The sequence below is a fragment of the Gorilla gorilla genome, chromosome 9 (assembly GCF_029281585.2).
Source record: "Gorilla gorilla gorilla isolate KB3781 chromosome 9, NHGRI_mGorGor1-v2.1_pri, whole genome shotgun sequence".
NCBI classification, from domain to species: domain Eukaryota; kingdom Metazoa; phylum Chordata; class Mammalia; order Primates; family Hominidae; genus Gorilla; species Gorilla gorilla.
Genome location: NC_073233.2, coordinates 34,247,310 through 34,274,494, shown reverse-complemented (window position 1 = coordinate 34,274,494; position 27,185 = coordinate 34,247,310). Strand labels below are relative to the sequence as shown.

Here is a 27,185-nt window from a genome sequence, read left to right as displayed (position 1 = left end):
CTCCCTCTCAAACAAACAAACAAACAAAATATGTGTAGCACCTCCCACTTGGCTCTCTCTCTCCCGCTCTGCTATGTGAAGGTGCTTGGTTCCCCTTAGTCCTTCAGCCATGATTGTAAGTTTCCTGAGGCATCCCAGTCATGCTTTCTGTACAGCCTGCAGAACTGGGAATCAAATAAACCCCTTTTCTTCATAAATTTCCCAGTCTCAGGAATTTCTTTATAGCCATGTGAAAACAGACTAATACACTGCCCAAGCAGTGACTCTGCTATTTCCTCCTAGGAATTCATCACGGTGAAGTATAACTGCCCTGGAAGGTAGAATCCACACATTGCATATAAGGTTTTTCATAATCTGGTCCCTGTTGACCTCTCTAACTCCTTGCCAGCTTATTCCATCCTGCACATGTTATTTTCTCTGTAAGAGCCAACATTGACTGCATGTTTGCAATGTACTGGACTCTATTTTTATGGCTTTACATGTTTTAATGTTTTTGACCCTCAGAACAACTCTTATGAAACTGAGGCTCAAAGAGGTTAAGTAACTTATCCTAGTCTATAAAGTCAATGGTGATAGAGCCAGAAATTGGGTACTCCCAGATTGCATGTATTTAATTACTGTGCTGTAGCTGCCTCTCCTATGGCTTCCTGGTAAACTCCTATTCATTCTTCAATACTTAACATTAGCACCACCTCCCCCATGAATTCCTTCCTGAGCTCTTGAGGTAGAGTTGAATATATGCTCTCTTGCACTCCACTGAACTCTAGACTTAACCTCTGGGATAGCTCTTAACAGAATGGGAGGGAATTATTGGTCCCACCCCTCCACCCATGCACCCATGGGAATTTCACCTGTGCATCTCTGGTACCTAGGCTGTACATCATAGATGCTCAATAAAGTTTTGTTGAATGGAATTTTGCATCCTTCACATATGAATCATTTCCTTTTTTAGCCTTAGCTTTGTGAATCAGCTCTGCCTCCCAGTTATACTCAGCATCCCTCTTCTGGAATATGTTTTTAGCTTTAGCAAACACAAAAGCATCTTTACAGCAATGGGAGAAATATTGAGGTTCAGTTCTAGTTAGATCAGCAACATACAGGCAGACAGCTGAATTGCTGAAGCCAGCTTTACCCAGCTTCATGGAATATAAACCATTTTTTCATGATGACATACATGTGCTGTTTGACATATGACTCTACTCTACCAATAAGCCTTTCCTGGACTGAGTTTATGCATTCTTCTTCCATTATGTATTGCTACCAAACAAACTGCCCTCAATCTTACTACTTTCTCTTGCTCCTGAATCTGCAGTTGAGGCCAGGCTGGGCAGGGATGACTCATCCTGCTCTACTTGATGCCTGGAGTATCAGTTTGAGAGAATGGTCGAGAGTGGTAGTGTTTGGGAGCTGCCAGGCCAATCTTTCCTCATGCAGTCTCAAGACCTTGCCATGTGGTCCCTCCATGTGCTTTTTCTAGCATCATGGCCTCAGGGTGGTTAGACTTCTTTCAAGGAAATTGGCTTCCCCAGAGTGCATCCTCGATGCCCAGGCAGAAACTCCAAGACTTCTTATCAGCTCGCATCTCCATTTTAGGACATTATTTCTACTGTATATTTTTGCTCAAGCAAGATGCTAAGCAAAGACACTAAGTAAGACACTACTATATTCTTTTGCTCTAGCAAAAGGCTCAGCTTAGCCCAGAGTCAAAAGAACAGAAATCAGATTCTACCTCTCCATAGGATGAGTAGAAAAGAATTTGCAGCCATTTTACATTTACATTAATACCCAAAGCCAAATAACAAGTAAAGCGTGAATTAAAAGAGACATTGGTATACAGAATGTGATAATTTAGAAACCAAGAACAACAGGAGACCCAAACAATAGGAGAAGACCTGAAACCCAGAAGAATGAACACACCATGAGCCCAGAGAAAGAAGAGTTTAAGGACCACTCCTCAAAGCTTTGTGTTGATCTGAGGAATTTTCTCATAATGAGAAAAACAATAAGAGCTAACATGTATTAAGTGCTAGTTATATATTATTTTCTCTTTTAAGAGGTTTAAATCTATTCACTTATTTAATCCTCTTAACTGAAAACCGAGGCCTTAGGGGGTTAAATGACTCATCCAAGGCCACATAACTGGCAAGTAGCCGAGCTAGAATTCCACCCCTGACAGTCCACTTCCATTGCCAGTGTGCCAAAGTCCCATTCCATACACAGCTCCAGCTCTAAAATATAGGGCTTTTTGTTGTTGTTGTTGTTCTAGTTTATGGGCAGATGTGTGAGGAGGTAGAGCATCTTCCCAGTCTCTGGTTCATCTCTAAGTCTCTTAGTCTTTAGCTTAAACAGAGATTTTTAAATTACGTTTATCAGGAATGAGCATATACACTCCTAGATGACACTAATGGGCAACCAGGGTAGAGGAAAACTGGGCTAAACTGTGCTGAGCTGCCACATTCCAAAAGTTAGCCCTGGTTTTTATTTGACTTGACTGTGACAACTAGGATCCTAACTTAGGTCCCAGTTTACTGAGTGGATTAGAGAATGCTGTAAGTTCCACATGAGTGGGCAAGTCTGTCTCCCCATCCTGCCCTGCATCAGTTCATCTCTGTACCACACCTTCTCCAGAGGCTGGAAGCCCCATGATAACAGAAACTGTGCCTGACTTGTTCTCCACTTTATCCACAGCATCTTGCAATGTTTCTGGCATATTACAGACATCGAATAAAGAGGTGTTGAAGTAATGGGCCGATGAATCACAAGCACTTGTCTACAAGGGTCTATGTGGCAGAAAAAGCAAGGACTTTAGAGTCAGGAAGACCCAGGTCATAATCTCAGTCCTACCTTCTAAGAGAGTTGCAGCTTATATGGCAGTGATGTTCTTAAGTGTATTACACAAAAATAACACATAATCAGAATCACCTTTGAAAATCTTTATAAGGTTGCCTCCTCTAACACAGCCAGAATGTCTCCCAGAACCAGATCTCTATTTCTCCAATCGAGCACCAGACCAACATGTCATAAGAAAAATATTTACCTTTAAACTTTGCAGCTTGTCAAGTTGCTGTCTCTCTCAGCAGCATACGGGAATGGAGACCGCCACCCCCACCCTCCCCCAACATCAACATTATAGCTCCCTGAGTGCAATGGTGGGCACAATTAATGGCTCACACTACTTACATTTTTATATGTATGCCATTTTATGATACATATTTTATATTAATGTATAATTTTAATATAACACGTACTTATTATTTTTAAATTATCTTATTTTGTTTTATTTGCATTCCTACAAGTTAAATGCTCATATAAAGCCCCAGTTTGCTTCTTTGTCAAGCAATATGACTGCTTTGGTCTGTCAACAAAACAAAGAAGGAATAGGGGGAAAGGGAATCATACAAAAGATCAAAGAAACCAGCATGACACAAGAGAGCAGAGACATGCTTTGTACAGTACATGGTCTCCTTTCTTACTTGCTCCAACAAAATCCCTCTGGGAATTCTACCCTATCCTCTCCATTTAATTAACCAAATGCTCTTGCGGTGTTAATATGTACCAGGCACTATTCTAAGCACTTTATAAATAATGTCTCCCATGAGCACATTACTCTCATTGTACAGAGGAGGAGACTGAGGCATGGAGAGGTGAAGCCATTTGTCCAAGGTTGTTAACTAGTAGGGAGCAAAGCTAGGGTTTGGGTTCAAACCCAGAAGGTGTGGCTGCAGAGTCCCTGCTATTATCTGCTGCTCTAAGCCACCTCCCCTCTTCCTACTGGCAGTGCCCTGGACACTCAGCATCTGTCAAAAGCACCACTGCACTGACCTCTATTCTGCTATTCTGGTCTCCTACCTTCAGTCTTGACACCCACAATCCATCCTTCAAACCTCCATTCTTCACATTGTTTAATTAATCTCTTAAATGGGGCTCTGAACATGCAACCTCTACTCTCTTACCTGTAGTAGCATTTGCTTGACAGGATTTATCAGAACTCACCATCGAGATTGTGGGACAAACTTTTCCAAAAAATGTTCTATACTCTTCTCCTTCTCATGGGGAGAGACCCCTTAGTCTGTTAAAGGTGTGCAAGAGTCTGCGAGTAAAGAGCTCACCTTAGCTCAACCCAGCACTTCCCAAATTTACTGTTGTGCTGGTTTTGTTCATGAAGCTGCGCCTCACATCTTCCATGGTGAATGCTTTACAGAACAGGTCTTGGGAAAAGTTGTCCTGCAGGACAAAGTCTAAACTCGTATTTTGTCAAGAAATGCTTCCCTTATGGCCTGGCCTGATGTACCCTTCCCTCTCTCCCTTGCTGCCTCACTGAATTTCCCTTATTTGAACATGCCATCTCCTTTCTTTCCTCTGTGCCTTTGCTTCTGCTGTTTTCTCTCCTTGGAACGCCCTTCCTTTCTCTCCTGGTTGACTCTTAATCATTTTTAAAACCAGTTCCAATATCCCTTCCTCTCTGCAGCCTTTGCTACTCAGATTCATTTCCCCCACCTCATAGTGGGATGCCTTCCCACCCCTTTTGCTCCCATAGCTCTTTATTCATACCACTGTTTCTTTTAAAGCTCTCATGTTTTCTATCACTTTATATCACTTTTCTTTTATCTATTATAGCACTTTTCTTTTAAGCTACAATTGAGTGTATATTATGCATCAAGCTCTGTATTAAGCATCTTATGTGAATTTTCTTATTTATGCTTTATCAAAACCTTATGAAGTAGATGTTGTTGTTATTATTATTTGCAATTTTTTTTTTGAGACAGGGTCTCACTCTGTTGCCGAGGTTGGATTGCGGTGATGCGATCTTGACTCACTGCAACCTCTGCCTCCCAGGCTCAAACAATCCTGCTACCTCAGCCTCTTGAGTAGCTGGGACTACAGGCATGTGCCACCATGCCTGAGTAATTTTTTTTTTTTTTTTTTTGTAATTTTTGTGGAGATAGGGTTTTGTCATATTGCCCAGGCTGGTATTGAACTCCTGGGCTTAAGCAATGTGCCCACCTCAGCCTCCTAAAGTGCTAGGATTATAGGTGTAAACCACTGTATCTTGGTATTATTTGTATTTTAAAGAAAAAAATCTGAGATATAGAGAAGTTATAAACCTAAGGTTACTCAGCTCCTCAATAGTTGGAGCCAGGGTTTGAACCCAGATATTCTTGGGAACTCATTATATTCATGTTAATTCTACATGTCTGTTTTCTTCCCTAAAATGTAATGATTTCAACATGGACCTTTCTTACTCATTTCTCTACACTTAGCTGCTAAGCAGCACAGGATCTGTGAGGAAGAATGTAAATAACTACCTGTGTTCAGTAAATGAACTATTACATATATGGATGGAATGACTAGATATATTTCCAAATGATGAAAATGAGGACTCTTTAGGTTTAACAGTGCTTTCACCCTGACTTCTAACCCATCAAGTGAGACCCTTCTCTCTGCCATGTAACCTCTGATAGCAGGAGAAAATAACCTACAGAATCTTGGCACTGCAGTCCTCATCAGAGATGGGATGAGCTCTGGATCTCATACATTTTGCTGAGACTCATGTTTTGCAGTTAGTATTTACCAAGTACTCCCAATATGCCAGGCACTGTTCTAAGTGTTTTACAAACATTTTCATCACAATAACCTGAAGGAGGTGCTATTATTACCCCCACCTTAAAGATGAGGAAACTGAAGTACAGGGAGATTAAGAAACCTATCCTAGCTCCCACGGCCAGGGAGCAGTACAGCCAGAATTCTGTACAGTACAGCAGTACAGCCAGACCATCTGGACCCAGAGCCCACACTCCCACTCCCCACTCAATACCACGTCCCCAACAGACCATGCAAAGAGAAAATCATAAGTCCTATTCCAGAGAGTGAGAAAAATGAAGTTTCTGTTTTGTTTTGGAATTTGAGTGACCAGTTATCTGATGTCCTCAACAAACCTGTTGCTGGCTTAACTACATTTCCCCAGGAATCTCACTGAGGTGAGTGCCCTGCCTAGCATCTCTTCATTGCTCTCTTTTCCCCACTCCCTTCCCAATCCCACAAAGGCATATCAACATATGCCTTTAATAACTTGAGAGGTTCACTCCTTTAAAAAAAAAATAGAGTTCAGGCTTTACAAGCAAACTTATTTTGATAGAGGTGGGGGGCAGGGGAGGAAATCTGCCTCTGTTTGCAGAGAGATTATGTTGGAAGGACAGAAGCAGGAGCCACATCAGGTGAACCAAAGACTCCTGAACCAGAATGAGCCTATAGCCAATTGGATAATAATTGTATCATTTATTACCTTATTGTCTAAATCATTTCTTTTGAGTTTCCTGACTCTTAATCCAAGAAATCTCCTCTCAGTGCTCAGGTGGTAAATTATTTATCTGCCTTTCTTCCTCTTTCTTTAACCTTGTCTCCCTATGGGAATGCAGCAGTTACTAGCAACTTGCCCCAGACAGAGCACGGTGGAGCAGAGCCAGGAGAGGTTAACCCCGAGCCCTCCCAGGGATTTCAAGGCATGGTGATGAGTTTCAGGGAGGCAGTGCTGAACGGTAGGTCAGAGCCCAGCTTTCAGAACCGGAATGTGTAGGTTCAGATCCTAACTCTGCCCCTTACAAACCATGGGTACTTGAATAAATTATTTCATCTTGCTTTGGCTCAGTTTCCTCATCAGTAAAATCAAGATGATAATATCCACCCCATAAGGCCGTGAAGATTGTGTGCATTATACATTTATAACATTTAGAAGGAAGGTTTGGTTTTGTTGTTGTTGCTGTCATTTTGATTGCTGTTGGTAGATGAGTAGTTGTTGGCAAGAGGGGCTGGTTAAAAGGGAAGAAATTGATTGAAAGCCTTCCATTTATTTTCATTGACTCTCCTTGGTTTTACTCTATCAAACATTTCTTGATCAGTGTCTGGCCTAATGCTGAGAATTCCAAAAGAAATAAGATGATAAATAAATGAATGAATAACCAGATGATAGATAGATAAGGCTGTCCTAATACCCAGAGGCGTAAATCCTCCTTGGGAAGTTAGATACAATAACACGAAACTTCTATAAAATGTGTTACCTGCTTAGATAGACAAATGTAAAGCATTTAGGGAGACCTCATCAAGAGGAGAACATTGAGTTTCAAACAACACCAAGGATGAGTAAGATTGAATAGGTACGAATGGGACTGAGGGGGAGACCACAGCATGAGCATAGCATGGGGCAGTAAAACAGGCCACCTGTCAGTGAGGCACAGAAGCTATGAGGTTTTGCCACATTACAGCAGAAAGCTTAGGGGATGAGGCAGGTAAGAAGGGGGCCAAGTTAAGGATGGCATGCCAAGTATCCTTGGATTTTTACTTTGTTTTTTCAGTGGAAGTATACTCTATCTCTTAACGGAAGAGTGAAAAGAATGCATTTTAGAATAGTATGTGGAATGGAAGATACAGCTGCAACCAACTTTGGAAAAATAAAATCTATGTGGCACAAGGACACTCCCAACAAATGTTTTCAGAATATACACTAGTCCCCGTTATCTATGGTTTTGCTTTACATGGTTTCAGTTACTTGTGGTCAACCACATTCCAAAAATATGACATGCAATAAAATATTTGAAAAAAGAGAGACCACATTCATCTAACTTTTATTATGGTATGTTAATAGTAATTATTGTTAAGCTTTTAGTGTCCCTAATTTACAAATTAAACTTTATCATAGGTAGGATGTATAGGAAGAAAACACAGTATATACGGTTTGGTAGTATCGTGGTTTCTGGCATCCACTGGAAGTCTTGGAAGAAGAATCCCCCATGGATAAGGGGGTACTGCTGTATTCTCATTAAGAATATTTGCTCTGAGTGGCCCTGGTGTTTCAGACAGGCAGAAGAGCCCTGAGATCACACTGAAAGAGAGTCCATACTTCTGAGGGCTATTTCATGTAGGAAAGAGCACTAGAGTAGGAGACCAGAGACTTGGATTTGAGCCCAGCTCTTCTACTTATCAGAGGAGTGGTCTCAGGCTTGTTGTTGCTTTCTAGACCTCAGTTTTCTCTTCTGCACATTGAAGACACAAAAAACACTTCTTTTTTTTTTTTTTTTTGAGAGAAAACTGGAATTTCAATAAGATACTATAAGGGGTTTCACTACAACTGTGTCCAGCCTCCTTAATTCCTTTGCCAACTGACTTCTTATGGAGGTAGTGTGACTCTAAATGGCCCTGGGTTATCCAGCACAGTCTTGGATCAAGCGGGTAGTTTTAGCACAATTATGAATAGCACCACTCTTTACTCTCAAAAATGTTGCAATTTAGATAATTTATATATGATCTATAAGCTAGATCATATATAATTTTATATGATTTATATATGGTAACTTATATGATCACTATCATGACAGGACACATGGCTTCTTCTTAAGGAGAGAGTTACTAGCTATCTTTTGTCGTTATATGTTAACATTTGGCTTATTTTGTGGCTAAAGCTTCATTAGGTCTGAGAGCTGACTCTCAGTCTAGATCCTTCTGATTGCAAGCAACAGAATTCAATTTAAAATAGCTTAAGCCCAAAATAGAATGTATTGGGTAGGTTCTAAAGTATCTTGCAGAAGCTAAGGACAGCCAGACATCTGGGTACCTAGAACAAAGGACAGTAATGTTATCAGGTGTTCAGGGAGTACTATCTTTAGGTCTCTGCAGTTTATGTCTCTTCTTTCTTTCTTTCTTTCTTTCTTTCCTTCCTTCTTTCTTTCTTTCTTTCTTTCTTTCTTTCTTTCTTTCTTTCTTTCTTTCTTTCTTTCTTTCTCTCTGTCTCTCTCTTTCATTCTTTCTTTCTTTCTTTCTTTCCAGACTGGCTTTCTCTGCATCTCCAAATACATCATGGTCAGAAGATGGCTGTGTATGGCTACCATTTGTTTTCCTCAGTTGGAGCCATGCCCATAGACTAACTTATTACCTATGACTCCTAGTTTCAAATTCCTTGGAGATAAAATGTGATGAATCTACCCTAGTCCAAATTGTTAAGAGTAGAGTGAAAGACAAGCAAGACACTTGAGGCCCATTCAGTAGGTGTAGAGGATATTCTTATAGAAAGTGGTTGTGTCAGCCCAGGTCCTCCAAAAAGCAGATGTGAAGAGAAGATAAAAGTAGATAAAATATGTTCAGGGAAATGCCTATGAAATAGATGTTAAAAGGGAGACAGTGGATTACATTGGCTGTAAATCTGACCCCAAGTGAAGGAAAGAGGAGGGTGGGAAGAAGGAAGGAAGGAAGGAAGGGAGGTTGGATGCATCTTAGACTAGTTCTAAGTTCCAAGGAGAGTTCAGCAAGGCCATTAGAGAATCCTCAAGCCAAGGTTGCTCATCAGATGATCCATGTCTCCTAGGAACAGGTCTGCCCTAGTACCCCTGGTAGACTCAGTCACTGACTGGAAGTAGTCACTGGAAGGAGTGCCCTGGAGCAAACATGGCAATGAACTTCAGAGCTCAGCAGTTTAGGCCCTCAGTTGATTAAACTCTCATAGTTGGACATTTGAGAGGCACATTCTCATAGCCACAACAATAGACTCATTTTGGTCTCATTCAGAGACCAAAAGGTGTCTAAGTAGCTGGTTCCCGAAAATGGCGTGAAGGTTACTCAAAGCTCAGGTAGGAATTTTTATTCTAGACAAAAGGAGAAAGCAGAGGAAATAATAGTGGAGAAATGAGACTGAAAACTGGAATGGTAATACTCTAAGATAACTCATGCTTTCTTTCAACAAATGTCTATTGACTACTTGCTATGTGCAGACAATGTTCCAGGTTCTAGGAATACAGTGCTGAATAAGGCAGTGATTCTGCCTATAGTATTTGAAGGGCTTATAGACCAGTGAGGCCATGATAAGATTTGGTGATAAGTGTCATTAAAGAGATAAACACAACATGCTAAGGTTGCACAGAGGATAGATACTTAGCCTTGTTGAGTACTGGGCTGTCAAGGAAGGCTGGTTGGGACTTTAACACTGTCTAGCATAATTCTATCCTCATGCCAAATCTAAGCAAACAAAAACCCAGTTTGGTAAGGTGCCTTGCTCAAGGTCGGGTCTCCTGTTCATTATTGAAAGATGGGTTTTAGAACTCGGGGTTCTTGAACTTCACTTTGGTTCTAGGCTTTGTGCCTGATGGCAACTTAATTATTGCTGGTCCTAGGTAAGCATCCATTGCTCCCAGAAGAGCCAGGGGTTGTTATTATTTGCTTTGAACCTATTAACAACAAGACCAAAAATATGGATGATTAAAAAATCAAGTTGATGATGCTGCCTTTTAGAACTCTTTGAGGGTTTCTGAACAATCAGGAAACTTTAGCCCGTATTTTCAGAATATGCTGTCAGGGAAGGTCATCTGAATCATATCCATCAAATGTTGGAGATGACTCACTGTCAAACAAATCTCACTTTTAAAAAACTTGTCTTTATAAATACACAAGAAGAAATCACTTCTGTTGCTTTTGAGAGGGTTCTTCATTTCCTTTACCTTCCCTCTGGCCCCCACCCTGAGCCCCTCAAACAAAAGGTCCTGCAAAAGAGGTACATGCTCCCTAGCTGCCCATAGTCTGACTGGCTTTGGGTGCCCAGTATCCCCCAGAGCAGCTTCCCTCCTCTCATTTTGTTCTTCTCTGGCCCTACTGGGGCTGACTCACTGAAGCCTGAGGCTTTGCCACTTCAGGGTTATGGCCTGTGGGGAAGGGAAAGAGCTGTTTGCTGGAGCCAGTGGGTAATTTAAGATATGCATGCAGCCCAATAAGAGGCTGTTACTCAGAAGAGGCTTCCAGCAAATTTACGCCAAGAGTGAATGTTCCAAAAGAGAAGCCTGAGGCTATATTTCTCTTTATTGGGTCATCAGTGGGAAGGGGTCTTCCAAGCCATGTCCCGAGTACCTTTTCTCCCAGCTTCTTCTTCTGGATGTGTTCCTTATCCCAACTCCTCCTTGATAGAAGAAGATGTTTACAAGCACAGCCCAATTTGCCCATTCTCCAGCCTTTAAACAAGCTTTATTCAATTTTGCCAGAAAAACCCACACATGAAGTTTCTCAAGGAGCTGCAGCAAAGGTCAAATGATGGCACTTCTTTGGCATATAACTTCAGGACCAAAAACAAACAAGCATAAATAAACCAACCCCATCCTTTTGACCTAGAAGTAGCAAATCCCTCTCCCCGCATATTCACCTTTTAAAAAAATCATGTATGCTTGTAGAAAATACAGAAACGAAAGATGGCTAAAAGTCTGTCATTCTTCCCACACTCCCCTCACCTCCAAGATTTTTACTGCGAACATTTTGGTGTACATCCTCTCATGCTTTCTTGCCAAGTCCAAATATATACACATAGATACACATACATGCTTTTTTTTCCAATTATTCTGGAGCATATTTTCATGTTAATATAGTTTTATAGAATAATTTTTAATGGCTACATAATATTTTATTATTTAAATGTACCATGATTGATTTGATCAATGTTCCCTCGAATATTTAGGTTGTTTCCTATTTTCAGAAAAACCCCTTTAATCTTTACCCCAAGTCCCTCCTAGAACCATGCAAGTTTAGTTTAACAAAATGGTAATATGTTGGCTACCTCTCTCAAAATCACTAGTTCTCGACTAGGGGTGATTTTGTTCTCCAGGGGACATTTAGCAATGTCTGTAGACATTTTTGGTTGTTAAAACTAGGGGACTGCTACTAGCTTCTAATGGGTAAAGACTAGAGATGCTGCTAAACATTCTGCAGTGCTCAGAACAGCTTCCCGCAACTGATAATTATCTAGTGTAAAATGTCAATCATGCTGAGGTTCAGACACTCTGCTCTAAATATTGATCTAATTGTTGTTATAAACTCAAGTGAGGTCCATCAGAAGCTCTCCACGCTGGACCCCTTTCTCAGAGTTCCTTGTTGCCACTTTTTCACTTCCATTCATCAAATACAAATAGAGCACTGTGCTGGACACAGAAGTGATAAAAATTCAATTCCTTCCCTGCACTGAATCACACCTTGTGTTGCAAAAGCTCTTTTTCCAGATCAGTAAAAACTGTGCTTTTCCTTGTCCATGTTGCTCTTAGCAACCAAACTCTCAGTCTTTATTCAATTACTCAGTCTGTTGTCACATGCTTTTGAGTTACAGGATCCCTCTTACAGCCACACCATTCTCTTTTCTGGCCTCACAGATAATTTCAAGGAATTCATTTTACTTACTGGTTGCTCCATTCCCCATTAATTTAGTTCTCCTCCCCTCCAAAAGGCTGTATAACTTCCTCCCTCCCTTCCACCTATGAAGGTGTCAATGATCACATGCATCCTTGCCACCTCCCCTTCTTCTAAGAATTCAGAATCCATTCTCCTGTCATAGGCTAATCCTTCCACACGTCTTACATAGCACCCCTTAATGCCTCCTTTAGTCACTACCGCAATGCTACAATGTTGCACATTGCAGTATCCTCAAGAGGCCTCTGCTAGAACAAAGCTCTACTTTCTCTCCCAGTCCATGATGGGCTGTGTGTTTTGTTAACTTGGCTAAGGCTGGAAGCCATGTTTCTCAGGACACTCTTCCCTGTATGGCTTGGTCATTGTTTGCCAGTAGAGGAACTGGTGTGAAATTTGGAGGGTGGAGATGAAACGGAAGACATTGTTTTCAGAAGGTCATCACAGTTAGACATGGTGACAAAGGAACAGATGCAGGAGTGCTAAGTGGGTGCCAGCTTGTTCTTGCTTGCCTCCACTTTGTGTCTAGCTCATCTTCATGACTGCTAGCCCTGCTGACCAACAACTGCCCCAGGTCCACCAGCAGACCCACAGAGGCAGCAACTATGCAGAGCCAACAGCTACCCCAGAAGCAGCAGTTTCCACAGACACCTCCCTGCAAGCTCCCACTTTGTGGTCCCACTTAAGCAGCCAGACCTGCTTGTAGGATTATCCTGCAAGCTCCAAGTGGCCATTCGCACCAGGACTTTAGAAACAGTCTGCACCAGACTGTTTCTCTGAGCCTCCCTCTCTCCAGACCTTCACTTCCCCAGCTCATTCCACATTTGTATAGGAACCAGTTTCTATAATGAATCTCTAATTTCTGTATTACTTACAGTAGCTGTGTTTCCCTGAGTGAACCCTGTCTTATACACCTTAACTGATCATCTTATCCAAAGAACTGTATTGGGCCTTCACATGGTTAATTCATGCCAAGATAATGAAGCTTTAACTGCAGGTACAATCATATTCCCACCTCCTGGCCCTAGGTCACCTGGGATAATCCACCTCAAAAGGAAATGACCTTGGGCAAGTTTCTTAACCTCATTGGTTTTAATTTCATTACCTGTAAAATGATTATAATAGCACCTCCCTCAAAGGTTTGTTGTGAACATTAGAATAGTGCCTAGCTTATAGTGAGTACTATGAAATTGTTTGCTCTCATGATTATTATTAATATTATTATTATATATTTTCAAATAACACTACTCTTTCATGTCTACTGACATTGCCATAGTTTAGGCTTTCGGTATTTTTGACTATTGCAAGAGCCTCCTAACTGATCTTAACTCCAGTTTTACCTCCATAAAATTCATCCTCCACAGTGTTGCCAGAGCAAGATTCCCAAGATAAATCTTTTCTGTACAAAACTCTTCAATGGCTATCTATGATCTAAAGAATAAAGTACACAGTCCTTTGCTTGCCTTACATAACTCTACATGTTCCACTCCAATCTCTCTACCCTTATCTTCCCCATGTATAATTTATGCATGGTTTGTCAACAATGCTCTGGGTCTCTCTTAAAGGCATCTCCTCTTACAGTATCCCCTACTCTTCACTAACACACCCCAGTTTGAAGTTTGGTTCAACAATCTCCTCCCTGAAAAACTTTCCTTAAAAACCTCAATCCATTTCCCTAGGCCTGTCACAGCCACCCCTTCTTCAATGTTACCAGACCTTTAGTGTATAGTTTTAATAATAATGACCTGTTTACTTATCTCTCTCCCACATTAGACTGTGAGCTCCTCCAGGGAAAGGACAGTGTCTCAATGATCCCTAGATACCCCAGTGCCAACCCAACACCTTAATAAATGTCTGAACAAATGGTTGAATGAAAGCTCTTTGGAAATTTAGATAGTGCTATTTGACTGTAAGTGCGAGGACTGAGACTTAGCAGGGAAAGTTCCCTTTATAATAATGCTTGATGGAATTTGTTTCAACACCATGTAAGACCAGGAGGATTTTGTCTTGTTTTCTGCTTGCATTATCCAGCTTTAGCATTTCCCAGTTGTCAGTATTTGCCTGAGCAATGTTCATGGGAAATTCTCTGGAAATGCCCCCATGTAACCCCAAAGGCAATCTGACTTCTACAACAAAATCCACAGGGCTATTTATTGCTTGCTTATCTGTTTCCACAGGTAATATAACATTGACAACTGAGATTGGGACATTCCAAAAATAAAAAAACTGCTGTGGATTGAGGTTCCCAGAGATGAACTCAGAAATTAGCTCCCTTTTCCTACTTCTAGGCCCATCCCTCCACTCCTAGTTATACTTGCCAAGCACTTGTCCAGTTGATTACCTAATTATGGTCCTGTTCCATCTCTCAGGCCCCCTGAAGACCAAGTCTCAGGCAGCGTAAGCATGACCAGCCTTCTTCCTAGTCATCACAGGGTAAAAGTGGAAAGGTCTGGAGTATGAGTGGAAGGGCCTAGAAAGCATAATTTGCAAACCCCATGGTGCCTCTCATTTGAAATATTCTGTCTCTAGAAGGTCCTTGCTAACAATACAGAAATGTATTCCCTGGAGATGGTGGATTCTTTCAAGGGAAAGGGATAAAATAGTATCTTCAAAGGGAATGAATCTTGCAAACTGTTTTAAGGGAAGAAGTGTGGAGAAAGACCCTGGCATGGAAGAGGTGGCAAGATAGACAGGTGGGTATAAATTGTGAGCAGGATCAGAAGTATTTGGGATAAGAACTGGAAATTAGAAGACAATTTTCTTTTCTCTTTTTTTATTCACATATTTTTTACAACTTTATTTCATTTTATTTTTTCATTCTCTTATTTTAAGTTCTGGGGTACATGTGCAGGATGTGCAGGTTTGTTACACAGGTAAATGTGTGCCATGGTGGTTTGCTGCAGCTATCAACCCATCACCTAGGTATTAAGCACAGCATGCATTAGCTATTTTTCCTGATGCTGCCCCCCTGCCAGACCCTCCTGACAGGCCCCAGTGTCAATATTGTTCCCCTCCTTGTGTTTATGTGTTCACATTGTTCAGTTCCCACTTATAAGTGAGAACATGCAGTGTTTGGTTTTCTGTTCTTATGTTAGTTTGCTGAGGATAACGGTTCCAGCTCCATCCAAGTCCCTGCAAAGGACATGATCTTGTTCCTTTTTATGGTTGTATAGTATTCCATGGTGTATATGTACCACATTTTCTTTATCCAGTCTATCATTGATGGGCATTTGGGTTGATTCCATATCTTTGCCATTGCATATAGTGCTGCAATGAACATACAAGTGCATTTATCTTTTTGATAGAATAATTTATATTCCTTTGGGTATATATCCAGTAATGGGATTGCTGGGTCAATGGTATTTCTGGTTCTAGATCTTTAAGGAATCACCACACTGTCTTCCACAATGGTTGAACTAATTTAGGTTTCCACCAACAGTGTAAAAGTCTTTCTATTTCTCTGCAGGCTCGCCAGCATCTGTTGTTTCTTGTTTTTTTTTAATAATCACCGTCTGACTGGTGTGAGATGTTATCTCATTATTGTGGTTTTGATTTGCATTTCTCTAGTGATCAGTGATGTTGAGCTTTTTTTCATATGTTTGTTGGTTGCATAAATTAGAAGACCATTGGTTAATATGGAATGACTTTAGTGCCTAGGTAGTAAATGCAAATGACCACAGACCCCATTGAGCCTATTGTTGCTTCCAGGTTAGGAGTGATTGTATTAATAACAACAGTTAACATTTTGGGAGTTGATAGGTGTCAGGCATTATACATACAAGCATTATCTCATTCAATACTCATTATAACTTTATATGGTGGGATTATGATTATTTCCACTTTAAAGATGAGGACATTTAAGCAAAGAGGTCAGGGAACTTGCCCCAGGTCACTTAGCCAGAGAGTGGTGAGCCAAGTTGTAAATCCAGGTCATCAGATGTCCAATTCAACAGCTTTCAACTGCTGAGTTCTACTGTAAATTAAGTCTGGAGTCCAGTTATGAAATAGTGCTCTCTCCCTCTAGCAGCAGCCAGCAAATCTTTGCCTCCTCAAATAAGGTTAAAAGAAGAGCACAGGCTCTTTTTTCAGGTTTCTGTCCTGCTCACTCCGTTTTTGCTGGCTTTCTGAATTTTTGAAACCTGCCTCAACCTCTTCCCTCTTCTCCTGCATGATAGGGGGACCAACTTGTCCCATTTTGCTCAGGACTTTCCCAGTTTTAGCACTGAAATCCCTGGTTCCAGAAAACTGCTCTGTCCAGGGAGAACAAGAACAATTGGCCACCCTGCCCTCATGCTTCATTCCAATCCCTTGCCCTTCCTTGTATTTAGTTTTATCTGATTTCTTATCCTCTGACTTGCCCATGTGTTTGGCAAAACTTAGTTCTACCTACACTGCCCACTTTGAAAGTAATGTATTTCCAAAATTTTACACACAAAATGCCAAACTCTCTTAGTATTCCTATAAGTATATTTCCAAGACAATTGTGACCTCCCCAACATATGTGTGTGTGTGTGTGTATCCATACTTTTTTTATACAGCTACAAATCCTATGTATATGCCTTGTGGTTTTCTTTTGTTCTTAATTAGCATTCTTTCCTATTGTGTCCACGGACTTATATGTATTTAATGTGTCATATGTATTGATGTTTCAATTTGTTTAACCGTTGAGTGTTTAGGCGTACTATTGTGCTATTCTCTCATGGGGCAGTGGGGAGAGTACTGGCCCTAGAGGAAGAAGACCTGGTGATTAATGCCAGTTTTGCTCCTTACTAACTCTTTCCATTTTCTTGTGAGTAAGAGTAGATGGTGATAGTATTTTCCCTCTTGAACTCCCTGCAGTGTTACACAGCTCAAATGGCATCATGCGTATGAGTATGAAAGCTCTGGGTCAACTCTAAGTCTAAACTATTGAAAAAGGTATTATTATCATAAAAGGTGCCACCGTGAAACACAATCAAAAAGAAGAAAATGAACATCAAGCTTGATATGGCTTGGCTCTACGTTCCCACCCAAATCTCACCTTAAATTATAATAATCCCCACATGTCAAGGGCAGGACCAGGTGGAGATAACTGAATCATGGGGACAGTTTCCCCCATGTTGTTCTCATGATAGTGAGTGAGTTCTCATGAGACCTGATGGTTTTCTAAGGGGCTTCCCCCTTCACTTGGCCCTCATTCTCTCTCCTGCCATCCTGTGAATAGGTGCCTTCTGCCATGATTATAATTTTCCTGAGGCCTCCCCAGCCATGTGGAACTGTGAGTCAATTAAACCTCTTTTCTTTATAAATTACCCAGTGTTGGGTATTTCTTCATAGCAGTGTGAGAACGAACTAATGCAAAGCTTATTACTGAAAGAAAAACATATCACTTAATACCATGGTCTGAACCCTTCCCAACATTTTTTTTCTATGTATATAGATATATGTTAATTTATAACAACTCAGTACACTTGCTTTGCATCTTGCTATTTCTTACGCCATTGTGAATGTCTTTGCTTTTGATGCTAATAAAATGCTAACTTACATTATAATGGATAATGACTACATACAATTCTGAAGTATGAAAGTAGCATGATTTACTGTAACAATATTATAATTTGGAACATTTTGATTATTTTAATATTATTCATGCTAGAATAAATACTTTAAATTATATTCTTAATTATTTCCTTAGGATACATTCCTAAAAGTGGAATTTTGAGGTTAAAAGTTAAAGTACATTATATAAATCATGGCTTTTGGCAAATGTTGTCAAATTTCCCTTCTAGAAATATTGTAACAATATATATACACACCAGGAGTTTATTTCTCCATACTCTAGGTAACATTAGACATTAACATTTTTGTTTGTTTGTTTTTTTGCTTGTAAATTCAGTAGGGCAAACATGTCAATCTTGTTATTGATTTAATATCATTGCTCTTTTCATTGAAGGAGTCTTCATATTTCTGTTTGTGTTTCTCTAATGGGGAGCTATATACTATCAAAAGGTCTAAAACTCTTTTATTTTTGTTTTACTGTACTTATTTGAAAAGTATACATTTTATGTCCATCTTTCTACTGGTTATCTTGAACATTTTACCGTACCTACTCAAATACACGTTTCTAATGTGTAGAATTAATACATTTCAATCTCCCCCTGACAAGCTAAGGATTTTAGCTCACTTTTACATCCCTCTGATTTCCCTGCCCTCATGCTCCACGTCAGCTGTTTGTTTTCTAACTATAGCTATTAAGTCTGTATAGTCCATTAGGCTAAATGAAATTCTTCCTGTCCAGGATGAAAGCCGAGCAGGAGAGACCATGCACTATGCAAATTATCTCTAAGGAGGCAACTTAAGCAAAATAAAGAAGACTTTATTGTCTCATTATCTTATGCATCCAAAGGTAGGAAGAAAGTCAGGCATCTATAGGGAATGGAACCAATAAATCAAAAACAATGGAGAACTCAGCATGCACTTCTCATCTCCCGTCTCCTCTTCTTTCAGTGCATCAACTTTTTTCTGAAACTTTTCTCTGTTACTCAGTGTTACAATGCAGAAATCTCCCTTGAGACTCATGGGAATGACTAGAGTGAGACTGGAATTTCTTTATCCCACTTCCAAATTTCCAGGAAAGTGGCTATAATTGACCTATTTTGAGTCAGGTGACAACTCCCAGAAAAATTGGCTACAACTAAGGGTGAGATTTGCAGGGCAGAAATTTGGCTTCATATCTCTGCGGGATATGGCCATTTCCCAGAGAAAGACCCAGCCCAATGAGTATCAACCACAGAGTGAAACTCCCAGAAAAACAAAAGCATTAAAGCATTACAGTAAGAACCTTGGTGTGAATGAGATACAGAGGTCAACAAGCACAGTTATTCCTGCTTGAGTAGCTTTTTAAAAATGTACCTGCCTAGGCTATACCCAAATCTACTAAGTCAGAATGTATGGGGCAAAGAAGAGGGTGTATAATACCAACTGAATAAATTGAAGCCCATGGAAAGAAAATAATTTGCCTTGGGTCATTCAGCAACTATAGATGCAACTGGGATTAGAACCCAGGACTTTTTCCAATAAAGACCTGTCTGTGTCAACTGTGCTAAACCCATACAAGCAAGAGCCAGGGACTGGAAGAGGTAGAGGGATGGGAAGTTCACATGTGTTCTTGCAAGAGGGAAATGAAGTTGGAAAAATGCAAATGTTCTGGGGATACAAAATTGCTCCAGGAAGGAGATAAATTTTCCTATATTTTATTATGAAAATATTCTAAGCTTTAGTAGCTTTGTTGACTCTGTACAGTCATTCTCTGGGCTCATACCAGTTAGCCATGACCCAGAAAGTAGAAAAGTATGGAATACTGGTGACCTTCTTAGAAGCATAAACTCTATCACTGTGGTTGGGGCTGGGGACAGTGGTTATTGGAGTGATTTTAGAAGTTCTTCTCTTTCACTCTCTGGTATCTCTACACTACCAACCTATCAAACAATCTGTTCAGTTTTGTTATTAGACCCTAAGTACATAGAATTAATCATAATCCATGGTTCTCAAGTCACTCTTGCATTGGTCCAAGCATGGCCTTCTTTTCTTTTTTACCTTGTCGATTTTTAAACAATATATGAATTCACCACCCAACGTAGACACCAGGAACTTTGGAATAACTTGCATATACTCATGTATTCCTTCTTCCTTCTTCATAACTCCTTCCATGTGATGTATTTGCCAACCTGAATTCTGTGTTTGTCATTCCTTTGCTTTTCTATGTGGTTTTATCTCATGTATATTTATTCCTAATAAGCATTTTTTAAAAATTAGTTATTTTTAACTTCATAAAAGGGTTATAATCTCTGGACTTCCTATTTTTATTTAAAATCATATTGCTAAAGGGGAAAAGGGTAACTTCACAGTAGAGAAGCCTGGCAGACACCATTTTAATCAAGGGAGCAAAGTGAACCTCATCAGTAAAGGGACAAATCAAAATCATGTGCTCGATAGGATGCAACGAAAAGAACACAGCATTGCTTCTGGGATATCCTTGGCAAAAATATGTAACTTCAATCTAATCATGAGACTCAGCAGACCAAAGTCCCACACTGAGGGACAGTCTATGAAATAACTCTTGTGTAATCTCCAAAAAATGTAAAGGTCATGAAAGTCAAAGAAAAATTGAAGAACTGCTCCAAATGAAGGAGACTAAAAGGACATGACAAGCAAATGCAAAGTGCAATTCTGAACCAGACTCTTATGCTCTGAAAAGTATTTTTGGAACAACTGACAAAACTTAAATGAAGTTTGAGAGTTACGTAGTGGTTGAATATTAACGCAATTTCCTGATTTTGACGGTTGTACTGTTGTTATGTAAGAGAATGCCCTTGTATGTAGAAAATATATCCTAAAGTATTCATGGGTGATGGAGCAGCAGATTGGCAACTTATTCTCAAATGGGTCAGAAAAAAATGGCATTTGTACCGTACTTGCAACTTTTCTGTAAGTTTGAGATGGTTTCAAAATAAACAAAACAAAAATAAACATAAAAATATATTGCTAAGATTCATCCAATTTTTTTCATGTTACTATAGTTCATATATTTTGACTGCCAAGTAATATTTTATTAGAGTTAATTCATTCACTCTCTCAGTGATGGATTTTGAGTTTTCTTCATTATTGCTATTGTGGCCAGTGCATCTGTGAATGTTACCCTATGTCTCCTGGCATGGATCTGAAACAGTTTATCTTAGTTATGTACCTAGGAGTTAAATGGCTAGGTCACAGAGCATATTAGTTTCCTATGGCTGCTGTAACGATTAACCACAAACATAGTGGCTTAATGTAACAAAAATTTACTCCTTTATAATCCTGGAGGCCAGCAGTCAGAAATGAATTTTACAGGGGTAAAATCAATGTGTTGGCAGGGCTGGTTCCTTCTGGAGATTCTAGAGGAATATCCATTTCTTTGCATTTTTAGGTGTCTAGAGGCTGCCTGTGTTCCTTAGCTTGTGGTCCCTTCCTTGATCTTCAAAGTGCATCAGTCTAGTCCCTGCTTCCATCATCACATCATAGTCTCCTATTACTCTGACTCCCTTGCATCTCTCTTATAAGGTCAGATGTGATTACATCAAGCCCATCCAGATAGTCCAAGATTATCCCTAATACGGACAAGTCCTTTTTGCCATATAAAGTAACATCATTCACAGGTTCTGTGGATCAGGATATGTACACTTTTGGGAGGCCATTATTCAGTTTACCATGTAAGGTATATGAATATTTAAGTCTATTTGAAATTCTACCATTATGGATCATTTTCTTTGAATTGTTAAGTGCCTAATTTTAAATGACAAGTACCCTGGGAAAGAGAAAAATGATAATCCATTACATATGTAAAATATTTGAAGCATCTCAAAGACATCCCTCATGCTCACTGTTTCCTTTACTCCTCACAATTCTATATGTAGTGAATAGGGCAGGCACCATTAGGTTGAACCATATAAGTTGCTGATATTAGGTTATCTTTGACCTGCAAATATAGGATTTTCATATTTTCTAACTTAATATTATATTCTCATTTTATAGAGGAGGAAACAGCCCTGAGAGTTTAGGTGACTGTCTTCAGGTCATGCAACTAGTAAACATCAGAGCAAAACTTTAGACCAAGCCTCTTGACTCCCCAAATCAGTGCTTCTTCCACCAGGTCATATGGAAAAAATGCTTGTAGGTGTGACTATTATCACTAGATAAACTTTATGGTAAACTGTGGTAAACTACTGATTAACCAAGATATGGGGAGTAGAGAGGGAAGGAGATCATCATGGAAATCTGAGAAGAATTGAAGAATTATCAATAGTTCTAAGTCAGGCTTAAAGCAATTCCACTGTTAAACTTCTATTATGTGAGATGGGAAGGGCTAGGGGATTAAACATGAGGCAGAATAAGGTGGAGATCTGGATCCTGTTCCTATTCAACTAGAGCAGCAACTCCAAATTTTCCGAAGCCCTTTGGGGAGATAATCTCATTTCAGGTTCCTATTGCACCTACGCCAGGGTTCATACACATCTAGACAACCAAATTTTGACTACAAATGCACTGACAAATTGACCTAACATTTGTCAGGGTCTAAAAAAGAAATACAGGTTCTGCTGGTATAGGAAGGCAGGTTAGCCAAGATCATGTAGGGTCAGAGGATGGGAATGTGTAGGGTCAAAAGGACCAGTGTATATGCTGTAGGTGACATAGTATCTGGCATGTGACAAAGTGGAAATTTGGGACAGAATAGGAGGGTGTTGCCTATTGCTGCTGCCTAGGAAGCTCTGCTGAGGGAAGCCCTGGACATCCATCAATATAAGCCAGAACCTATACTCTGCCCAACCTCGGTAGGTCACTTTCTCTCTCTGGTCATCTATTTTCTCATCATTTGCATCAGAGGATTTAATAGCTTGATCTTTTAGCAATCTTCCAGTTTGAATATTCTATGAGTGCTTCTATACATTGCAGAATGGGATCGAAATGACCCAATTCTTCCAAAGGCAAAAGGGGAGCCTTCTTCCTCCCCTTTGTATAGGGTCTCTGACTGCTCTGTGGAAATGTCATTTCCCCTCCTAGGACACACATTATTTGGAGTACAGGGGATGCACAAAGTCAAGTAGAATTTCCCAAAATGGTCCCACAGATCATTAGTCCCAAAAGACTTCCTTCAAAAAACATTTTATATTGTAGCAGAAAATATCCCATTTATAATAGCAACAAAAGATGAAATATCTAGAAATAAATTTAACAAGAAATATATGAAATCTACAAGACAAAAAGTTTAAAACTCTTGAGGGATTCAAAAAAAATTTAAACAAATGGAAAAAGTAAGTTTTATTGTGGGAAAGGAAGCTAAAACCTCAAAAAGGATGTCAATTCTCAGTAGGTAATATATAAGATAAAAAATAATCCCATGAATATATCAACTATATATTTTTTGAAATAGATAAGCTAGTTTTAAAATTCATTTGGAAAAATAAACAAAAATGTGTATCCAGGAAAAGTCAGAAAAAGAATGACAAGAGAATAAGACCTATCAGATACTAAAGCATATTATAAAGCTTTAATAATTAAAACAGTATGCTACTGATGAATGGAAAATGATCCACATAATAATTAAAAGTTTTAAAATAGACCTAAATATGCATAGCAACTTAATAAATAATTAAATTGGTGGTAACTCAAATCATTGGAAACAAGATGAATTATCTAATAATTGTTGCTAGTATAACAGAGTGATTATCTGGGGGGAAAAAGGATGTATAAACCACACCTTGCCCTAGTATAAATTTCAAAATAACCAACTAGTTAAATGTAAAAATATAGACAGCACTTTGGGAGGCCAAGGCGGGCAGATCACCTGAGGTCAGGAGTTCGAGACAAGCCTGGCCAACATGGTGAAACCCTGCCTCTACTAAAAATACAAAAATTAGCCGGGCATGGTGGCAGGCACCTGTAATCCCAGCTACATGGGAGGCTGAGGTAGGAGAATCGCTTGAACGCGGGAGGCGGAGGTTGCAGTGAGCCTAGATTGTGCCATTGCACTGCAGCCTGGAGCACAAGAATGACACTTCGTCTACAAAAAAAAATGTAAACAAAAGTACTAAAAAAATGGTGAGAGAATTATTTTATAACTTCAGATCAGAAAAAGATTACTAACTATAACTTTTAAAATTTAAAAGCCTAAAACAATTAATTTTGATTACATTTAAAATTCTATATGGCAAAAATACCATAATTAAAGATAAAAGGCAAAGAACAAATTGGGAAAAATATTTTTCAACATATATAACCAAGGGCTAATTTCTCTAACACCTAAAAAGTTCTTATAAATCAGTAAAAAGAAAACCAACATCTCAATGGAAAAAGAACAAAGCTCATAAAGAGTTCACAGAAAAAGGATATACAAATGGCTTTAAACATGTGAAAGAATATTCAACTTCACTCACAATAAGAAAAAATACAAATTATGAGTTGCTTCAGCATCCTGGTGTTGCTGCACCATGGGTCCTGTGCGGTCACTTAGCCAAGATGCCTGAGGAAACCCAGACCCAAGACCAACCGATGGAGGAGGAGGAGGTTGAGACATTCGCCTTTCAGGCAGAAATTGCCCAGTTGATGTCATTGATCATCAATACTTTCTACTCGAACAAAGAGATCTTTCTGAGAGAGCTCATTTCAAATTCATCAGATGCATTGGACAAAATCCGGTATGAAAGCTTGACAGATCCCAGTAAATTAGGCTCTGGGAAAGAGCTGCATATTAACCTTATACCAAACAAACAAGATCGAACTCTCACTATTGTGGATACTGGAATTGGAATGATCAAGGCTGACTTGATCAATAACCTTGGTACTATCGCCAAGTCTGGGACCAAAGCGTTCATGGAAGCTTTGCAGGCTGGTGCAGATATCTCTATGATTGGCCAGTTCGGTGTTGGTTTTTATTCTGCTTATTTGGTTGCTGAGAAAGTAACTGTGATCACCAAACATAATGATGATGAGCAGTACGCCTGGGAGTCCTCAGCAGGGGGATCATTCACAGTGAGGACAGACATAGGTGAACGTATGGGTCGTGGAACAAAGGTTATCCTACACCTGAAAGAAGACCAAACTGAGTACTTGGAGGAACGAAGAATAAAGGAGATTGTGAAGAAACATTCTCAGCTTATTGGATATCCCATTACTCTTTTTGTGGAGAAGAAATGTGATAAAGAAGTCAGCGATGATGAGGCTGAAGAAAAGGAAGACAAAGAAGAAGAAAAAGAAAAAGAAGAGAAAGAGTCCAAAGACAAACCTGAAATTGAAGATGTTGGTTCTGATGAGGAAGAAGAAGAAAAGAAGGATGGTGACAAGAAGAAGAAGAAGAAGATTAAAGAAAAGTACATCGACCAAGAAGAACTCAACAAAACAAAGCGCATCTGGACCAGAAATCCCGACGATATTACTAATGAGGAGTAGGGAGAATATTACAAGAACTTGACCAATGACTGGGAAGATCGCTTGGCAGTGAAGCATTTTTCAGTTGAAGAACGGTTGGAATTCAGAGCCCTTCTATTTGTCCCATGACATGCTCCTTTTGACCTATTTGAAAACAGAAAGAAAAAGAACAACATCAAATTGTATGTACGCAGAGTTTTCATCATGGATAACTGTGAGGAGCTAATCCCTGAATATCTGAACTTCATTAGAGGGGTGGTAGACTCGGAGGATCTCCCTCTAAACATTTCCCATGAGATGTTGCAACAAAGTAAAATTTTGAAAGTTATCAGGAAAAATTTGGTCAAAAAATGCTTAGAACTGTTTACAGAACTGGCGGAAGATAAAGAGAACTGCAAGAAATTCTATGAGCAGTTCTCTAAAAACATTAAGCTTGGAATACACGAAGACTCTCAAAATCGGAAGAAGCTTTCAGAGCTGTTAAGGTACTATACGTCTGCCTCTGGTGATGAGATGGTTTCTCTCAAGGACTACTGCACCAGAATGAAGGAAAAACAGAAATATATCTATTATATCACAGGTGAGACCAAGGGCCAGGTAGCTAACTCAGCCTTTGTGGAACTTCTTGGGAAACATGGCTTAGAAGTGATCTATATGATTGAGCCCATTGATGAGTACTGTGTCCAACAGCTGAAGGAATTTGAGGGGAAGACTTTAGTGTCAGTCACCAAAGAAGTCCTGGAACTTCCAGAGGATGAAGAAAAGAAAAAGAAATAGGAAGAGAAAAAAACAATGTTTGAGAACCTCTGCAAAATCATGAAAGACATATTGGAGAAAAAAGTTGAAAAGGTGGTTGTGTCAAACCGATTGGTGATGTCTCCATGCTGTATTGTCACAAGCACATATGGCTGGACAGCAAACATGGAGAGAATCATGAAAGCTCAAGCCCTAAGAGACAACTCAACAATGGGTTATATGGCAGCCAAGAAACACCTGGAGATAAATCCTGACGATTCCATTATTGAGACCTTAAGGCAAAAGGCAGAGGCTGATAAGAATGACAAGTCTGTGAAGGATCTGGTCATCTTGCTTTACAAAACTGCACTCCTGCCTTCTGGCTTTAGTCTGGAAGATCCCCAGACACATGCTAACAGGACCTACAGGATGATCAAACTTGGTCTGGGTATTGATGAAGATGATCCTACTGCTGATGATACCAGTGCTGCTGTAACTGAAGAAATGCTGCCCCTCGAAGGAGATGACGACACATCACGCATGGAAGAAGTAGACTAACCTCTGGCTAAGGGATGACTTAACTGTTCAGTACTCTACAATTCCTCTGATAATATATTTTCAAGGATGTTTTTCTTTATTTTTGTTAATATTAAAAAGTCTGTACAGCATGACAACTACTTTAAGGGGAAGATAAGATTTCTGTCTACTAAGTGATGCTGTGATACCTTAGGCACTAAAGCAGAACTAGTAATGCTTTTTGAGTTTCACGTCGGTTTATTTTCACAGATTGGGGTAACGTGCGTTGTAAGATGTATGTAACATGATGTTAACTTTGTGGTCTAAAGTGTTTAGCTGTCAAGCCGGATTCCTAAGTAGACCAAATCTTGTTATTGAAGTGTTCCTGAGCTATACCTTGATGTTTAGAAAAGTATTTGTTACATCTTGTAGGATCTACTTTTTGAACTTTTCATCCCCTGTAGTTGACAATTCTGCATGTACTAGTCCTCTAGAAATAGGTTAAACTGAAGCAACTTGATGGAAGGATCTCTCCACAGGGCTTGTTTTCTAAAGAAAAGTATTGTTTGGAGGAGCAAAGTTATAAGCCTACCTAAGCATATCATAAAGCTGTTCAAAAATAACTCAGACCCGGTCTTGTGGATGGAAATGTAGTGCTCGAGTCACATTCTGCTTATAGTTGTAACAAATACAGATGAGTTAAAAGAAAAAAAAAGAAAAAATACAAATTATGGCTACACTGAAGAGAACATTCTTCACCTACCATTTTGGCAAAGCTCCAAAAATTTGATATGGGA

The 27,185-nt window shown here is 39.6% G+C and overlaps 1 protein-coding gene across 1 annotated transcript; it reads left to right on the top strand.

Annotated features, from left to right (window-relative positions):
• The first annotated feature begins 24,188 nt into the window (after nt 1-24,188).
• On the top strand, nt 24,189-26,899 carry LOC115936257 (heat shock protein HSP 90-alpha-like). The gene is given in 1 exon segment (XM_031016194.3): nt 24,189-26,899. A coding segment is annotated over 1 exon segment (2,202 nt). The 5' UTR covers nt 24,189-24,228; the 3' UTR covers nt 26,431-26,899.
• Nucleotides 26,900-27,185: the final 286 nt, after the last annotated feature.